Here is a 19,077-nt window from a genome sequence, read left to right on the forward strand (position 1 = left end):
TAAAACCATTTATATTATTTATTTATTAGTAGTCATTATTTTTTATTACAGTTAAGTATGGTAAACATTTAGTTTGTACTCATTCTTTTTTGTCTTCTTGTTATCTTGTATCTATAGAACTGGAAAATTGAATAATTTAGTCCAACATTTCTGTGCTGACTGCTGAGTCAAGTCCGCACACTCCCCATCAATATTTCCTTTTTCCATTGCCACAGTGCCACTCATTGTTATTAATAAGCCAGACCTTCGAACATTGGAAAACTCAAATCAAAAGGCAAAGCAAAGGTGATCAGAGCCTAAAAAAAAAAAAACATAGCGGTCCATTTTGCAGCCCTTGACGAAGCTCAAACTGCAAACCTACTATACCCAATATTCCTCTAAGCTCTGCATCAATGGCAACGAGCTTGAACTCACATTTCAGCCTCGAAACTTCAGAATCCAAAGCTATTCATTTTCCTAACTGGTATTCACCGGAAACTGGAATCTATTCCAGTAAGCATCCCTCTATATCTCTCCCCACTGATCCATTTCTTGATATTGTTTCCTTCCTTTTCTCTCACCAGCACGACGGGGTCACTGCTTTGATCGATCCCTCGTCTGGGTTTTCAATACCTTATTCAAAGGTTTTACCTTTAGTCCAATCCATGGCCTCTGGCCTCCACCACCTGGGTGTTTCTCAAGGTGATGTGGTCTTGCTTCTGTTGCCAAATTCTGTTTACTTTCCCATTATTTTCTTGAGCGTTTTATATTTAGGTGCTGTTGTTAGCACCATGAATCCGCTAAGTAGCATGTTTGAGATCGAGAAACAGATTTCCCATTGTAGTGTGCGTTTTGCTTTCACTTCGCTTGAAAAGAGTGAGCAACTTCAGAACTTGGGTGTTCATGCAATTGGGGTACCGGAAAACATTGACTTGGATTCAGAAAGTATTGGTTTTTCCCCTTTCCATAAGCTTATCGGGTGTCGATTCGGTAAGGCGTCGAGGCCGGTGATCAGGCAGCAAGACACAGCTGCAATAATGTATTCATCGGGTACTACAGGTGTTAGTAAGGGAGTTGTTTTGACGCATGGGAACTTAATAGCAATGGTTGAGCTATTTGTAAAATTTGAGGCTTCACAGTACAAGTATCCAAGTTCAAAGAACGTTTATTTGGCTGTAGTACCTATGTTCCATATCTATGGCTTATCACTCTTTGTGGTTGGACTGTTATCTTTGGGTACTACCATCGTTATTATGCGGAGATTCGATGCTGGTGAAGCGATGAAACTGGTCGATGACTACGGAGTTACTCACTTTCCAGTTGTTCCACCTATGCTGGCAACATTGACAATGAGAGCCAAAGGTGCCTGTGAACATAGCCTCAGGAGTTTGAAACAGATTTGCTGCGGTGCTGCTCCGACGAGCAGGAAAATCATAGATGACTTCCTTCAGGTTCTTCCTCACGTTGATTTCATTCAGGTATTAAGGCCTAAGTTCTAACACATACTATCCTCCATTTCGATGGCATTCCTTACAGTTCTTATTGATGCAAACCTTGAATTTGATCTGTTCATAGGGTTATGGCATGACTGAAACAACTGCTGTAGGAACTCGTGGCTACAACACACAACAATTTCATAAATATTCGTCAATAGGACTGTTGGCACCAAATATGGAAGCTAAAGTGATGGATTGGAACTCTGGCTCTACACTGCCTCCGGGATGTTACGGCGAGCTTTGGCTAAGAGGACCTGCAATTATGCAACGTAATTAATTTAACTCTTCCCTCAAATATGGTGTGGTCTCATCTTTGAGTTGCTTTGAATACGAGGATGACACTACTCCAATTTTGCAGGATACTTGAATAATGTTGAGGCCACCGCGATGACAATCGACAAAGACGGTTGGCTACGTACCGGTGACATAGTTTGTTTCGATGAAGATGGGTATTTGTATTTGTCCGACCGGTTAAAAGAGATCATAAAGTACAATGGCTATCAGGTATGGCTCTTTTTTCCCTATGACTTCGATATTTTATAATCAATCATAATTAGCATGGAATTTATAGTTTTATGTGTTATATCAGATAGCCCCTGCTGATTTAGAGGCAATATTGATTTCCCATCCTGAGATACTTGATGCTGCTGTAACTGCGTAAGTACTGTTTTTGTCAAGGATATGTCTTATAGGATAATGAACCTTAATGACCTACTGTCCTATTTGTTTACTTTGAGTGCCTCAGGGAGAACGACGACGTATTTGGGGAGATTCCGGTGGCATTTGTGGTGAGGAGACATGGTATCCCACTGACCGAGGAAGCTGTGAAGGACTTCGTGGCTAAGCAGGTGCCATATATACATAAGACATCAAAATTAACCTCCAAACGTCTGTAAAATGATTATTTTTTTCATATCCTTTTGTTTATTATTTTAACTCTCAACATTTTAATTTTTAGTTAAAATGATCCAGATGGAAACCCTTAATTGATTAACGATCAACATCCGTCGTTGTTGACGTGATATTCTCATATATATTAAATTATTGATGTGATACATGTTACGTCACCAAGACGACGATGTGACACATAATATTGATGTACATATCACATAAAATGATAATGTTACATGTGACACGTTAGCAGTCTAATACATGTGAGAATATCATGTTGACTGTTAGTCAATTAATAATTTTCATTCAATAGGGGTTATCTTGACCAATAATTAAAACGATAGGAATTGAAATGCTCCAAAAACAGAATAAAAACTAAATTAACCATTTAAGTAAACGTTAGAGGTTAATTTCAAGAGTATGTCTATACATAATAATAATAATAATAATAATAATAATCCCTTTCGAACATGCAGTTACCATCTATTCTCAGCTCTTTTCTTTACTGACGTCTTTAGATTAAACACTTACCATATACTTTCTTCTCTGTTTGTGTTATCATCATTAGGTTGCACCTTACAAGAAAATAAGAAAGGTGGTGTTTACAAGTTCAATACCAAAGTCTGCTGCAGGCAAGATCCTCCGAAGAGAGCTTAGAAAGTTGTTAAATTGTAGACTTTAAGATCTTTGTTCCTGCCCTTTAAAACCAAATTATCTGAATCAAATTGCCTGTCTAGTCTACTCTAAGTAAACACCAGCAAAAATTGCAGGAAAATTCCTTCCATTATGTCATCATCGCATGATTTCTTTAAACAGTAATCCATTCTTCTCCATGGGAGTTATCTTTTAATCTTGCTTGCAGAGAAATGAAAGAGTTACTTTTGCACGGAAAATCAAATATTACAATCAATTTGGATCAATGTCGAGGTGAAGTCAATAACTTTTATAGCGGAGAATTGTTAGATTACTTTTTAAAATAACTAAAAGATGTCAATTTTTTATAGTCATAATGATACAATTAGTGCTCAATGTGTCCAAATAAATCTTTTGATATTTATTCTTTTTAGAGTATTGTAATCTTCCAACATTTTAATTTTTAGTTAAAATGGCCCCTATCGGATGAAAATCGTTAATTGACTAAAGATCAAAATATGTTATTAACATGACATTTTTTCATGTGCTAAATTATTGACGTGTCACACTCCATATAGCTTAAGATGGTGATGTGACGTGTTAAATCACTCAAAATATTGTATAAGATAATAACATCACATGTGTCATATCACTTAAAATAAAGATGTGATACTTAAGGTGATTACGTGACATATATCATATCATTCAAGATGATCACATAATACATATTACGTCACTCAAGATAATAATATGACATAGTAATTATATGTGTAAATATCACGTGATTAATAATTTTCATCATGATCATTTTCATCAAAAATTAAAATATTATAATTTAAAATACTCCAAAAAGGAATAAAAATTAAAATACTCCAAAAAGGAATAAAAATTAAAATGATCGTTTTAATAAATGTTAGGATTAATTTGAACATGATGTCTTTCATATAATCAGACCTTTGATCTTATATATTTACCGTTGAAGGGAAATAGCAAAAGGCTTTAGTTTCTTAAAGTGGGTTGGGCTCAATATTGCAATCTTTAGAATGGTTCCATATTGCAATAAAGGCCCAAAGAAAACCTTTTACGATTTAGATCAACGAAATGAATAGAGGAAAATGAAACTTGTTCCGGTTACCTTGATGATTAATCACTCTCCCCAAAAGTATTCGGGGGGGGGGGGGGGGGGGAAATCTCATCATGTTTCGATGAGACGGCAGTTTACGTCCATACAAACTTTTGATCGTACGCGTCACCTCACATGGTGAAAATGGAACTTTCCTGGGAACTTTGTACACTCACATTTTTCAATGGCTTCTCCATTGGTGACCATCACACCCGCAAATTTGTCTTTCTCTTCTTAACCATCGCCACCTTCTTTGCAGATCCTTTTCCTTTACATGTTTCCTTTTACTCCATCCTTCCACAGGAGCCGTAGACACCGAACACCTGTTGCTTCACATGGGAACCCACAGTTATTTAAGCATGGAGACAATCATTCCACTGCTCCTGCTCCCCATAAGTCCACCAGTGTTCTTGGACCCAAATCCAATTTCCTGCAAATGGGTACTCCAGAGACCAGCTCTTACAGAGAAACTTTACTCAAAGCTTCTGCTTCAGATAGTAGCAGCAGTACCACCTCCACTCTCTCTCAGAAAGTGAGTAAATCTTCTTTGTTTTTAATCAAAAAAGAAAACTTGATCAAATGTTTCTTGACATTTTTGTTGTTGTTTATATAGGTATTTGGTGTTTTACACTTGGTTGTTTCGCTTAGTATAGTTCTGGCAATGGATAACTTCTTGAAAAAAGCTTTTGTGGCTGCTGCTATAAAGTTTCCAAGTGCATTATTTGGAATGTTTTGTACATTTTCTGTTTTGGTCATACTTGATTCCACTATCCCTGCTGCCGCAACAAGCTTGATGAACTTTTTTGAGCCAGCCCTCATGTTCATTCAGAGATGGCTTCCTTTGTTCTATGTTCCAGCTTTGGTGGTTCTGCCACTTTCTGTTAGAGATATTCCTGCTGCTTCAGGCCTCAAGATATGCTTCATCATAGGTATATACTATAAAGCTTTGATGAATTATAAATTTTGTTATGGCTTCTATGATTGTTTCTGAATTGTTGATTCTTTATGGATGGATTTGTTATAGTAAATTACTGTTCTCTTCCGAAAATCGGAGATTAGGCCTTGAAAATCACTTGCCATTGTTGCTTCTAAATGTAAAATAGAAGTTTTAACCTTTTCTTTAGCAAGTCTAGGATGTAGGTACATGTCTTTAGAAAGTTGTTCATTTTACTTTGAAATAAATCACTATTCCACCAGGAGAAAACTGGGTGATATTTTATGAGTTCATCTTGAACTCGCTATTATAAAGTTAGGCAATAAGGCCTCTGTTTTATGTTCATTTATCATGAATGTCTACTGTTAAAGCTTTAATGCATGGTTTCTCATTTGTTACTGATTTTAATCTTTAATATAGTTACAAATATTGATTCCTTATGCAGCTGGAGGATGGTTAGCTTCGCTTTGTGTGGCGGGTTTTACAGCCATTGCCGTTCGAAAAATTGTGAAGACAGAAATGATAGATGCTGAGCCTATGCAAAAAACCTTCCCCATTTGCTCCTATAGAATTCTGGACTTGGGGTGGTATCTTTCTTGCATCATTTGTTAGTGCATTGTTCTATCCTACAGCTTTAGGGACAGCCGCCCGAACATGCCTCCCCTTCCTACTTGCCTCCACTGTGCTAGGCTACATGATTGGTTCAGGGTAAATTTCCATTTCCTCTTTTCAGAAGATTTGTTTGGACAAAGTTTTCGTAATAACAACAATAACAAACATGCTTTCTATATCTACCCTTTTGAATTTTTTACCAATTTGCATTCTTCTGATTTTCAGGTTGCCTTCTGGTTTGAAAAAGGTTTTCCATCCGATTATTTGCTGTGCGCTATCAGCAGATCTGGCAGCAGTGGCTTTTGGGTACTTATCTGGGTCTGGAGTTGATTCAGTATTAGGTAAAAGTTAAACATTAATCTTTCTCCTTTTTAGTTATGACGAAAACTGATATGCAACTGTCACATATGCATCCGATCCTCAGATTTGCAATTCTTGACAAGTTCATTGCTTTATGTTTGTGCTCTTTGTTTGTACATATGATTGTTACTCTATGTGGATATGACAATGTTGGTCTTGGTTCCTGCAGGAGATTACCTTACAAAGGTGTCATCTAATCCTGGAGCTGGTGATATTCTCATGGGATTTTTGGGCTCTGTTATTCTTTCTTTTGCTTTCTCAATGTTCAAACAGAGAAAGGTAATGTCAGATAGATATGTGTATTTAACACTCACCCTCGAGTACGAGTAACGTAAGCCCCAATCAATGAAATTCTATTTACTTTTTCAGCTTGTTAAGAGACATGCAGCTGAGATCTTCATATCAATCATCCTGTCAAGCCTTTTTTTCTTTGTATTCAACCGCCCTTGTTGGACGTCTTCTTGGATTAGAACCAAGCCTGACTATTTCGATTCTACCAAGATGTATAACCGTGGCATTAGCTCTCAGCATTGTTTCCTTTTTTGAGGGTAAGAGAACTTGCCTTCTACACTTTGCAGAAGATTGCAGGCAACTTTGTTTTCTGATTCATTTCTGACATAACATAACTAAACAAAAAAGTTCGACTCTGAGCACATAAATGGAAGATAAACCACGCTTCAGAGTTGCCGGTTGCAATTATTGGATTAGTTTCAGTGGATATGATAGCTTGTCTATGTTGCTTGTAGGCACCAATTCATCTCTCACGGCTGCTGCAGTTGTAGTGACTGGTCTAATTGGCGCAAACTTTGTGCAAGCAACGCTTGACAAATTACGTTTCCGTGATCCTATTGCTCGAGGGATAGCTACGGCATCTAGGTATGTACCTCCATGGTCAATAATGAAACCAGTGAGAGCTCACTATACTCGATTTTACGACTAGTCTTAGTCTCATTTTGTTGACATATTTTCTTTTTGTGTTGTTCCAGTGCCCATGGATTGGGAACAGCTGCACTGTCAGCCAAGGAACCTGAAGCCCTTCCATTTTGTGCCATTGCTTATGGTCTCACTGGTATATTTGGCACATTGTTTTGCTCTGTCCCGGTAATCAGGCAAAGCTTGATCGCGATTGTTGGCTAAGGTTGACACTATCGGTTGCAACAATTCTGCACACTTGCATGTCCCCTCCAGAATCATTATATTTACAGCAGTATTTCAACTCTAAACAATGATGTTGCGGATGAAATCATCGTATGATCATTCGTGTTTTCCAAATTTCTTTGTATAAAATGCTCTCGCTTTGCTTCATTCTTAAATGTCATCCAAAAAAAAAATGAAAACGAATTCATCCTAAAGAATATTATATAAAAGGGTAAACTATATCGATCTCACTGAACTATAATTTTTGTCCATGTAATGATATGGTCAAAATGATATCATTTTATTTTAGATATTTGATACTCAAAATGAAACTGTTTTAAGATTTTATTAACCATTTCTTTTGTATTTCGGTTTTGTCACTAAATTTTAAATATTTTAATTTTAGGCACTAAACTTTTACCACTTTTGGTTATCAATTGAAGCCTGTCACGGATTGTCATTCAAAGCAAAATCAGTATTAGCACATTCATATTTCACTCATCTTTCTTATCATCGGATTCGTTTTTCACAAAACTCACTAGAAATTGATGAAAATCTAACTAAAGGTTAAATGTGTTAATACTCTGACGATGGTCGTCAATGAAACTAATTTTAAAGTACGTTGTTCATCTTCATGAAATAATGATTCTCAGTATTTAAATTTTCGAACAAACATCTCAAATCTTTCAAATTTAACCCCGAGAGTTATAATTTTTTTTATTATTTAATTTCGTGTTAGCTTTCACTTTGGGCCCAACCCGGTCGCTACAAACAACGTTATACAAATCCTCTTGTTCCAACAAAAGGTAAAATCGTAAGCATCATTATGGCTAACAACGTGGGGATATCAGCCTTGTATGAACTTCTTTAACTTGAATTTGATCTGGGATTCATTTTTCTAGATTACAACAGAAGAAAATATATAGGAGCATGCTTGTTCTTAGGAGAGCAAAGGCCTAAGGCTCAAAATGAAAGTTGAAATATGAAGTGGAAACTGTGGGAAGCTAAAAGAGGAAGCCAAAACTTTGTCCAATTAATGAGGAAAGTCTTAGGCTTTGTTGCTTCAAGTGGAGCAGCAGTTTTGGTAGTGGTAATTGCTCGTAGAGGTCTCTTATCTTCAACCCGACAATAGTCTGGAAGAGGCCGGTTCCGTTGTTACTTCCAGGAAATCAGAATGCTTCAACATTTGTTGGGTGACTTCCCATAGAACTTGGTAGATAGGTTGCTCAAATGGCTTTCAACGTAAATCAGTTCATCTAATCTGTCAAATTGCCCGTCCATTTCCAGAATAGATACCTAAAGAGATTAAACATTTACGTTTACATGGAAGATTTAACAACTCCAGAGTTCATTTATGGACAGAGAAGGAAGCATACCTCGTTCCCGAAGTATGAATCGGGTCCGTAGGCGAATTTGATGCCAGGGTAAGAGCAAGTGAGTTTCCTGCCGCATGGTATCCATGAGACGGTTGAGCCTTCATCAAACAGGTAAACTGGACTGAAATACTCCACCCCTTCTTTCATTATCAACCTAACTCTCAAAACCTTCCCCTCGTTGTCGTCCGGAATCAACTGAGTCGGCAGCACTTCGATCACTGCATCCGCGTATTGCTTCTGAGGATCTGCAGTGCACCCACCAAACACAAGATTATTGTAAGTTTGTATACATGTAGCTGCCATTCCTAGATGTGTACGGTTACTTGTAAATAAAATTAAATATGGAATTATATAGGTAGGGTAAATTATACCGCTATAGGCATCGAAATCGGGCTTCCTGGCTTCGATGCGGCTTTAATGCTCTCAAGGCTGTGTCCTCTCTCAGCCCATGTCCCTCTATGTTTCCATGACAAAAGTAAGATGACGCTAACCAGCAAAATCCAGGCTTGGAACAACATTTTTTTTTTACATTACAATACAAAGTACTTCACCTGGATTTTCATGCAAACTTGACCTCATTGCTGATGTCCAAATAGATACTGAAGTCTAACAGATCCCTCACACGCTCATCAAACCTATATTGAAGCACCCCAATTTGCATCAACAGTTGTAGTTTAAAAAAAGGCTTAAGTAAAAATAAGCCCCTAAACCATGCCCCCTTTTTTGTTTTAAGTCCTTAAATTATTGTTGGTCAAATAAGTCCTTCAAAAAGTATATGCAGGCCCAACAGCCTAGAGAGCAGCTTATCACCCAGGGGCTGCTGCTGCTTCTCTTTCCAGCGCTGTAGAAAACTAGGTGCTTTTGGTGAGAACTTAAGTTTTTTTCGATGGTGGGAGATTGAACATGTTGAACTGAGAGATCCAGTGGTGTAAACTGTGCAAACTACCATTGCTCTCTCTTGGTCTGCCTGCTAGAGGAAGAGAATTTAGAGAGCTTTTAAGGCAGGAAGAGGTTGCTAAAATGGTCCTCAGAGACCACATAAAAGAGAGTTTGGATTGTTTTACTTCCAAGGAAAATTTTGGAACACAAAAAGAAGAGGAAGGGTTGAAGGGAGAAATGGAATTGCTAAGGTGATGGAAAGCTGAGGTGTCTTTTGTTTCTGGATTCCTCTAACTGCCCCTAGTTTTGGAGGTGATATGAATGGACTCTATTCAATTGGCCATGGATAAAAGAGTCATTTCCAAATTCATTTGCTACAGGGCATGGGGTGCTATTTTTTTTGTAGTTTTGGATATTCTTGTGTGCCACGTGGCATGGAGGGACTGGCTTTTTAAAGATGAGGGGTTTGGGGGTGGAGGTGATATGCAGCCTATGCCATGCATTATGCAAGTCAATCTTTGGACTGTTCCTTTGTGAAGTAATGTTTAAGGGGTCATTCATTTCATATGCACAAAGAAATAATGGGCGAAAAAACTAGGAGTGAAGAATAACAACAGCCTACCGTTTGCAAAATACGCTCTTGCAGCTGCTTGTTTTATTTTCATGTAAGTACAAAGCTTCTCGACCTACCTTATTTCAAAATCAAACAACTGGTGTGGTTACTGATGTTAGGCCACAATGGCTCCTTTCTAAGCTCTTCAAGTTGGGCTTATATGTGTAAAGCTAGTTGGATCTTTTAGAGGACCGTTCTTAACTCAAATCTTATGGGTGAACGAAGGATTTCGGTGGCCTTGGGTGATCTCGTATAAAGACAAAGTGGTGGGTAATTCCAAGGAAGATCCTGATGAACATCAAGCCATTTTGGATGATGGAAGACATTCAACTCTTTGATGAAAACATGATTGTGGTGAGATTGACAATATGCCTTCTCGTCCTCCAAAGTACGGATTTTACCCATGTTGTTAAGGTATTTGTAGGGAGCACAGTTACAATACTATGCATGATCAGATTTATTATATATTAAAACCATCCTACCTGCTAAAGCTTTACTGATTATCAAACGGAAAATTATCGAGTTCATTCTATTTCGTTAGTTGATTTGAATTCGATTTATCGATTAAGAAAAATAAAAAAAATTAACTTGATTGAAAGTGAAAATTTTATTTTCTCATATTGATCGAGAGATAAAACATGGTAAAATCATACGAGGGAACATCAATTGCAATACTATACATAGTCAGATTAATAAAAATTAAAACCCTCCTACCCTACTAAAGTTCATTAATAGAAAATGACTTATTTCTTAATCAATTTTATGTTAGAAGCGATTATTTAAAAGTCCTCTTATATGGTCCTGGATTATTTTTTGGTACTTTTTGACAGTCGAGCTTGGTCAAGTAACTTTCAACCTTCATAGTCATATTTAGAGATTATGGAATAGATTAGGCTCTTTGGTTTGATAATTACCATGTATAATCATTGGGTTTATTCTATTTTGTTAGAGATTGATCTGAAATAGATATGATTCAAATTGTTTTTGAGAAAATATAAAATTTAGTTTGATTAAAAATAGGATGTTTAATTTATTTTCTGCTGATTGAGTATGAAACAAATTTGAATATATTTCTTATAATGTAGTTTTTTTAATCAACTAATCATGTAAGTAGATACTACGGAAATTTATTCATGAAGATTTTATATTTTTGTCCATTTTCCAAAATAATTTTTTAGATAATACATTTATTTATCATATGATCATTATATTCTTATAATCTTTTAAGATGTTGATATACCAGTGAGGATTAAATAGAATGGTAAATTGAATCTCTACATATGTTACATTTTAATTGTGGAACGTGCGGCCATATCATGATGATTGGCCCAAAAAAGAGTGACTTCGAAGAATGATTGTAACCCGACTTCTACACTGATTTGAGTTATTAATAAATTAAGGTTTTACATTCAAAGATGGATTAATTTATTTAAAACATGTTTGAGGACATGCCACATGAAAGTATAAACCAATAATTGGAAATAAATTTCGATGATTACAAATTCGAAATTACTTGAACCCTCTTCCAACTCTCAAAAGCCAGTAAGAACTATGATTTCGTCGAACTACACAGTTGTAATGACATACAAACCGTTATTGTATCAATCCATTCCACAATCATAAAACGACATACAATAACAAGGTATACTATTTATATATAAAAAACCAATTAGATGGAGAGAAGCACCGTCAACAAACATCCAGATATGACCACAGCATAGCCGCATTTTTGTATCTCTTTACTTTGTGCCCCCCACCAAATACGACCACAGCACAGCCTCGCTTTAATATCTTTACTTGTGCCCCCTAAAGTACAAGTAAATTTTCTGCACAGACAACACAAAATAGTTGAGCAACTAAATATCAAGGCAAAGCAGTTACAGCTATGTGTAAGAAAAATTAACAGCAGCAGCAACATAATCAAACGCATAAATTATTTAATCTATCATGACACTGATTTGATAGCGTATAGATCTCAGTTTTCATATATTCACCTAAACTTGTAAAAACAACTGTGCAGATTTCATGAGCAGCATTAATAATTAAATCAGATGACATAGCCACATATCCTTTTTATTAAAATAAAAATACATTAATTAAATAACTAACTATTATGAATCAAGAGAAATGCTGTATCTAAACCTGAATAACCCACAAGCTCAGCAGGGACTCCAAGCAAAACAGTCCAAAACCAACAAGTAGAAATCTGTAAAACACAAATAAATTAGTTAAGCCCAAATAGTTAATAACATAATGTTGAGAAAAGGGTTAGACTCTATCAAAAGCAAAAGCATCCATGGATTATCATATATCTCTCAATACTCTCCTGAGAACAATGGTACTTGGTAAATTTTATTTGTCAAAAAATTGAGGACAACAATGTACATCCCTTAGGTTGCTACAACTAGCTGCCAATAAGAGGGAAATAATTCCAACATGCAAAAGAAGTGCAACTTACCCCTGCTATCATATCATCCGATAAATCAATTGCCGCCAGGATACCACTGCAATTAGAGGCAACAGAAAAATATAGTAAAATACAAAGGTTTTTTTTATAGAAGTTGGAGGTCTCATTAAAAACTCCTTCGTATTCTTTCACATACTAAGAAGTATGTTAACGAACATTGGAAGGAAAAAAGAGTACCTCAAAGTTTATTAATAATATACCCAATACAAAGATAACACGGAATATCCTCCTATGGTGATATTCACCATTACAACAAACACCTTAAGCTCATAAAACCTCATCCAAGTCGCAATCGAATCACTTATTTCTAAATACACCTCCAGCAATAGAATTAAACAACGCAACAGAACATAATACAAAAGGGACGCAACACCTGCAACCATATAAACTAAATCAAAACACAATTAGAGAGACAAGATCTATGAGACGTCTTCTTCAGGTCCAAGAGTTTGGCTTGAATGAAGGCTCTATCTCATGCACCATGATCTTGAAGGAGTTGTCACCAACCTTCAATTCCAACGTCGCATCAATTCTCGCACCAGCCTTTGCGAGGACTTGAATTTTGCCCGATCAAAGGATGATGGTGACTGACAGCTTCATCGATTGCTAGTAACTGACCCCAACAATCAGCAATGTTCTGAAAGTATCCCAATTCCATACGTGAAACGGAACACCCTCGCAAACTAACAATACTCGGCGACACTCCATTACCAAACTCTGACCTAGCTTCGACATGGAGAACCACTCTGCGAGAGTCTTTGATTTATCGTTCTCAACACTTCTCAATGAAGCAGAGTCTCGAAAATCATTAATACTGCTACCAGCAGCTCTCATTAAGGAGAAGCAGTGAGGCCCTTTGCATGCATTTGTCTAGCGAGATGACCGATTTTGATAAATTCTTTGCACCTCCCACTAGACAATTGCTCAACACCTGAAGTTTTTCTTCATCTATAACCCTTCAGCTTTATAATGATTCTTCCTCGAATCATCTCCCATCTCGGACTTACGAAAAACACCTGTCGAGGATTTCTCCAATAGGAATGTCGAGGTTTGAATTTAGCGAAAGAAACTTCAATTTTGCTGCCGTCGATATGATAGCCTTCATTTTTGAGATCGCTCTCCTGCTCTTCGATTGATGCGAAGCGAATGAAACCAAGTGAACTCCTTTTGAATTTCTTTATTTGAATAAAAGCATCAGTACCCGACCGTGAGAGCAAAATAAATATCCAAACCTCTTCCAATGGATCTTCTCTGGTAAATTCTCAATAAATAACGTATACATCCAGACTTGTCATTACTGCACCCCTTTGTGGTGGACTCCCGATTCCCTCGTGGACACCATCTACTGCAGACTTTTTAACGCAACACCCAGTTTTAACAGGCACATGAGTACTAGGAGATCCTACAGAAGCTGGATTTGGCAATGGCAATACTGGATGAACAGGAAAACGTCCATTGTCAAAGCATCAGAATCAGAAAACTCTTTTAACAACAAGATTCTTCCTTGCCATCTCAATGTGCAAAAGAGACTTCAACTTAGCATCAAAAACCATTTTCTGAAGGACATCCTTGGCAGCAACCGCAAATTTGCATTAGAAGAGAGCAAAACCCTTAGGCTTTTCTCCCTTGAAGTTCAATTGCGAATCTTCATAACCTGGAAGCCATCTAAGTAGATTTTGTAGCTCTCTCTCTTTGACGTCTTCAGGCAGACCATAATGAAGATAGTACGAACCTCGTCAGGATTAGAAGGGTGAGATGGGGGAGAAGGTGCAGCTGCAGAGGGTGTATGAGCATGGACGAAGGTCTCTGCTGGAGAGAAGAGTGGATTCCAACACCGGCAAGTGATGAAAGACTGATGAAGTGAAAAACCTAGATACTTGACGAATAATCTGGAAAAAAAATTCCCAGAATAAGAGCTCAGAGTTGAATCGGCAGTGTCGGAGGAAATCCACCAATAAATGAGTCTGAAGACTGGGACAGCAGAGGAGGAAAGCAGAAGGTTTAGAGCAGTGAACGTTTGTTCTTGCTGAAACTGCTTACTACAAAACTGCTCACTGCGTCTGTTCTACCGACGAAGTAAACTGAAGTTACGTATAACCCCTGGAATAAAAATTTCCAGAACAAGAGCTCAAAGCTAAATGGGCGTGTCGGAGGAAATCCACCAATAGATGAGTTGAAGACTGGGTCGGCAGAGGAGGAGAAAGCAGAAGGTTTGGAGTAGTGAGAGTCTGTTCTAGCTGAAACTGCTCACTACAAAATCATGGAGAGAGATGCAACTATTTCTCGACACTAAGAAAAATGGTTATGGTCGCGAAAGGCTCTGAGTACAGAGGAGATGCGATGTCCGGTGTACGTTCAACGGTGATGAGACGAAAACGGCCGTGAGCGGCGTTTAGATCTACAACGAAAAGAGTCTAATCGGAAAACCAAACCCAGAATAGGAAACACCTGGCGATCTTCCCAGGAAAAAAACGGCTTCAAACGGTGGTCGGAGTGTGGCGGATGATGGATGACGACGGCGGCGGCGGTGGCGGACGAAGGCGGCGGACGACTGGTGGTTGTCGGTGGAGAGAGCCTGGGGCTCGTGGAAATTTGAATTTGAATTTTGAAAACGCCTAGGTTAGAGAGAAGCTGAGCTTCTCTCACTAAAACACGTACTTTTGAATAGGAATATATTTAAATCTAATACAAAGAGGTAGAATGCCTGGTAACTAACAAAAAAGGAGATACACTACAGGCATCAGAAAATACAAATCATAAAAAAATTTCAACCAAATAAGCAGCATCTTGACAAAGCAAAACAGAAAAAAAGAGGTTAGAATGTCCGGTAACTAACAAAAAGAGGTTAGAATTTGGAACATCCAGAAGTAGCTATAACAGCATCTAAACAGGCTCGAACATCTATACATTCAATCACAACTATACATACAAAATTGCTTGGACAATCAACAACTATGCCAACTCAAGGTCTTTCCGCAAGAGCAAATTAGGGAGTGAAGAACTTACGTTAATGATTTCCCATGAAAGACAACAGGAGGAGCAATTGCAGCAAAAATGCAAAACCCAAGGTGGAGCTACACAAAGCAGATAGACAGGTTAAACGAAAGCAATAAATAACAATAATGCTCCCAATCACTACTAAAACTCACCAAGTAGAACATGAAAAACCAACCAAAATTCAAGGCACTATCTGTCCTGTAAGATGAAACCCATTAGAACAACTCTGTCCTGTAAGATGAAACCCATTAGAACAACCATCAGCACAAAATTTTATCTTTTTTCAAGCTAAAAATAGAATATTCAAACCAAGCACTAAATATTTACCTCATTCCTCGGTAGAGAGGTCTGTACCACAACACATATGAAAGAGGGCATCCAAGCAACATGTAGATTACAGCAAGGAAAAAAATTTTAACACCTAAAACGTATGAACCGAGTTAGAATATAAACACTACTGCATGCCTAGACCACATTCCAGAATAAAGGCAAAATATCGGAGAATCAGAAAATACTTACCACCACCTTGAATCCAACAAACAATCACCGCAATAACATTAAAAACAAGGCAAAGAACTACGCCTGACATATGATAAATTAAAGCATGTCAGTAATACAAAACATGGAGAGGTGATAAGGCACAAACTTTGGCATAATTGCCAAAATTAATACCATACTGTAACTATTAAATGAAGATTAAAAGAAAATCCTAAAAGAAGAGAGAGAGATAAATACTCTGAATACATTACACGATAATGGCATCTAGACAAACTGCATAAATTTGGTCATCACTTTTTTACATGCATGTATGCACAAAATAATAGTATTATTATTGTTTTTCTTAAGGATTAAACTGGAAAAAGAACTACAAGCGAATAAGATATTTTTAGATACATTCAAGTATAAAAAGGACAGAGACTAATACAACAACAAAATTCAGTTGCAAAAAATTGAACACATAAAGTTTACAAGATAGTCTTTTGTATATACACTCGAACAATTTACATTAAAAAGGCAAGAATGGAGAGTAGCGGAGAAAAATCCATGAAAAGATAAACCTCCATACCAAGCCAACTTGCAAATGCAAGATATTGCAGCCTCTGAGCATGAACTGGTATCTCATTAGCTATATCATGATGTATAATTGGGAAAATTGGTGGCCAGTTTTTATTATCTGTGGAAACACCAGCTGATATACCATGACAAAAAAGAGGCATCATTTAGTACTTTTTCAGACCACTAGAAAAGAAAGTAAAGTTAGAAAGTTGCTTGTGGTCCAGTTCTCTTACTTTGTGAAACGGCAGCTTCCCTTCGCTTTATATCCTGAAAATAAAAACGAAAAAATAGAACATAAGTTTAAATAAAGAACTCAAAACTCAAGTTGAGGTAGCATCATAAGAACAATTAATGTTGTGCCCGCGAAAGGAGGCATCACAGGATATAATCTAGTGAATATATGTATTTACTTGAAGAAAAAAGAAAGCAAGAGATTTATGCTTCTAAACAAGCACAGAGTTAAAAACAACCTTTTCCCTTCTTTTGAGATCAGCTTCCCAAGTTGCAAGTTCCTTTTCTCTTTTCTTGGAATCCTGCAATTAAGAAAGTCAATAAAACAAAATAATCAGTAAGTATTAATGCTATTGAAATGTAAAGGACACGGAAACTTCATTACGTTCATTGTATCCAGAGGTATATCTACAGTAGCATCATGTTTCTGCCCAAAACCCCGAGGTTCAGATGCAAGCGGTCGTGCAGGAGCAACACCACCACCATTCTGCAATGAAACTCAAATAAGTAAAAACACTAAACAACATGGTCTAATATATTTAAAATTTTAAATTTAATGCACACCAAAAGACGACGGAATAAGATGGGAAACATCAGTATCAAGAGATATAAATCATGCCAAATAAGCATTAATTGTCCAAATAACAGCACTTAACATGGTGTATACTATAAATGTGACTAGTGTGTATCAACGTTATTACTAGGGGTGCTTAATGAGTTGAACAACTCATGAGTAGCTTGAACTTGAGTTGGTCAAAACTCGGTCAACATTCGGGTTGATTCGACTCAAACTCGAGCTTGACTTGAGACCATAACGAGTTGAGTCGAGCAAGATCTAACTTGATAAGTTAGCGAACAATTCATTAACTTTTTTATATTTTTTAATAATTACCTTAAACAATCATTCCATTAAGAAAAGAAAGTCTAATTAATAATTATTAATTTTCTAATAATAAGAAAGATATTGAATTATAATTAATAATTACTTAATTTATTAATTCTATAATAAACAATAAGAAAGATACTAAATTATTAACTAATAATTTACTAGATTTTACATATAGTTAAGTGAAAAATTTTGGTGAGCTTAACAAGCAACGAGTTGAGTAATGAACGTAGAGTCTAGTAACAAGTAAAATTTAATTGAGCTTAACGAGCAACGAATCGAGACATATTTTTATCGAGTCAAACATTGTTCAATTCATGATTGACTGGCTCGATAAATACCCCGAGTTATTACATAGATGGTCTCACGGTTAACAATGAAGAAATAGGTTCACGTTCAGCTTAAATTGAACTTGTGTGGTCCATAAATTTCCAAATCATAGTAACCAATTTTGAAACTACATTCAATATATATTATTAAGAAAACATTTTAATTTATATTACGTTTTGAGAATCGAAAAAAAAACACCTAAAAAATACACACAGAAAGTTCAGCAGCTAAAATATATAGTTTTTTTCATTAATTACAACAAAAGAAAAAAAATCAACTAGAAGCATTCATCACCGAAATGTCAGCAATCAAAGTTTTCAGATCCAGTATTCTCCAAACCTAATTCCGAAACTAGCCTTGAGAAGTCGAGAAACCGACTAACGCACACAAAAAACAGAACGAAAAAATGTAAATCTGAAAAGGGCAAAAAAGGGAAATAAAGAAAAACAATACCGAAAATGGATTGACTTCTTCTTCATCGAAAGGATTTGGATCGTGGTGGCGATTCATACTCTCGTTCTCTCTCTCTGTTTCAGATCCAAAATTTTCTCCAAAGTAAGGCCAGTTTTTGTTGAGACTTGAAATAATGAACTTCTACTTTACTCTTTTCGTAAATTGGCTTGGCTTGGGAGTGACGCGGGATATTGTGCGCAATTCAATATTTGCCCTTTTTATTTTGAAATATTTACGAGTTTGGACCCGCTATTGGTAGACACTAGACTGGGTAAGGTAACAGATTATCTCTAGTGGTAGTACACGTGGCAATACCACTGTGATTACACCTTAAAATTGGTAATTCACTGGTTGCGAAGACGGGTGAAAATCACGTGTTTCCAGCTTTCGCGAGGGTCCCCTTTCCATTTTCCTGTCCATTAAAAGAAAAATTATAAATATCTACTCTATATTTAAAATCCACATAATATAATAAAATAATTTTAACGTTTGATTTTATTGTCAAATTTATCCATATTATTATTTTTAAACATTTGATCTCAAAATATTTTATTTTGAATTAAAAAATACATTGGTTAGATGAAAATTATTAATCAACTGACGATCAATACATGATGTTGACCA

The 19,077-nt window shown here is 36.5% G+C and overlaps 3 protein-coding genes and 1 pseudogene across 3 annotated transcripts; 2 read left to right on the forward strand and 2 right to left on the reverse strand.

Annotated features, from left to right (window-relative positions):
- The first annotated feature begins 350 nt into the window (after positions 1-350).
- LOC120219580 (4-coumarate--CoA ligase-like 6) lies at positions 351-3,108 on the forward strand. Its single transcript, XM_039216406.1, has 6 exons — positions 351-1,457; positions 1,555-1,744; positions 1,834-1,979; positions 2,065-2,132; positions 2,221-2,323; positions 2,935-3,108. The coding sequence occupies exons 1-6, from the start codon at positions 393-395 to the stop codon at positions 3,046-3,048; spliced, it is 1,686 nt and encodes a 561-aa protein (XP_039072337.1). The 5' UTR covers positions 351-392; the 3' UTR covers positions 3,049-3,108.
- A 1,273-nt stretch (positions 3,109-4,381) lies between these two features.
- On the forward strand, positions 4,382-7,331 carry LOC120219581 (plastidal glycolate/glycerate translocator 1, chloroplastic-like). The gene is given in 10 exon segments (XM_039216407.1): positions 4,382-4,654; positions 4,736-5,051; positions 5,502-5,596; positions 5,598-5,764; positions 5,894-6,009; positions 6,198-6,307; positions 6,398-6,451; positions 6,453-6,576; positions 6,775-6,904; positions 7,015-7,331. Coding segments are annotated over 10 exon segments (1,521 nt in total). The 5' UTR covers positions 4,382-4,396; the 3' UTR covers positions 7,166-7,331.
- A 685-nt stretch (positions 7,332-8,016) lies between these two features.
- Positions 8,017-9,217, reverse strand: LOC120219309 (annotated as a pseudogene).
- Positions 9,218-11,533: 2,316 nt separating this feature from the next.
- On the reverse strand, positions 11,534-18,611 carry LOC120219284 (secretory carrier-associated membrane protein 4-like). The gene is made up of 12 exons (XM_039216111.1): positions 18,454-18,611; positions 17,170-17,271; positions 17,024-17,086; positions 16,787-16,820; positions 16,564-16,686; positions 16,017-16,079; positions 15,825-15,918; positions 15,650-15,695; positions 15,507-15,574; positions 12,492-12,537; positions 12,176-12,259; positions 11,534-11,859 (listed from the first exon to the last, which is right to left on the reverse strand). The coding sequence occupies exons 1-12, from the start codon at positions 18,508-18,510 to the stop codon at positions 11,827-11,829; spliced, it is 813 nt and encodes a 270-aa protein (XP_039072042.1). The 5' UTR covers positions 18,511-18,611; the 3' UTR covers positions 11,534-11,826.
- Positions 18,612-19,077: the final 466 nt, after the last annotated feature.

The sequence above is a fragment of the Hibiscus syriacus genome, unplaced genomic scaffold (assembly GCF_006381635.1).
Source record: "Hibiscus syriacus cultivar Baekdansim isolate YM2019G1 unplaced genomic scaffold, ASM638163v2 tig00110206_pilon, whole genome shotgun sequence".
NCBI lineage: Eukaryota > Viridiplantae > Streptophyta > Magnoliopsida > Malvales > Malvaceae > Hibiscus > Hibiscus syriacus.

Bases quoted from the DNA above. Each gene is read 5' to 3' on its own strand.
- LOC120219284 (XM_039216111.1), bottom strand. From the start codon at position 18,510: ATGAATCGCCACCACGATCCAAATCCTTTCGATGAAGAAGAAGTCAAT. The intron at 16,080-16,563 runs GTATGGAGGTTT...ATCATATGTCAG, and splicing joins TGCATTTGCAAGTTGGCTTG to GCGTAGTTCTTTGCCTTGTT. The intron at 15,919-16,016 runs GTAAGTATTTTC...CATACGTTTTAG, and splicing joins TTGTTGGATTCAAGGTGGTG to GTGTTAAAATTTTTTTCCTT.
- LOC120219580 (XM_039216406.1), top strand. From the start codon at position 393: ATGGCAACGAGCTTGAACTCACATTTCAGCCTCGAAACTTCAGAATCC. The intron at 1,980-2,064 runs GTATGGCTCTTT...GTGTTATATCAG, and splicing joins TAAAGTACAATGGCTATCAG to ATAGCCCCTGCTGATTTAGA. The intron at 2,133-2,220 runs GTAAGTACTGTT...TGAGTGCCTCAG, and splicing joins CTTGATGCTGCTGTAACTGC to GGAGAACGACGACGTATTTG.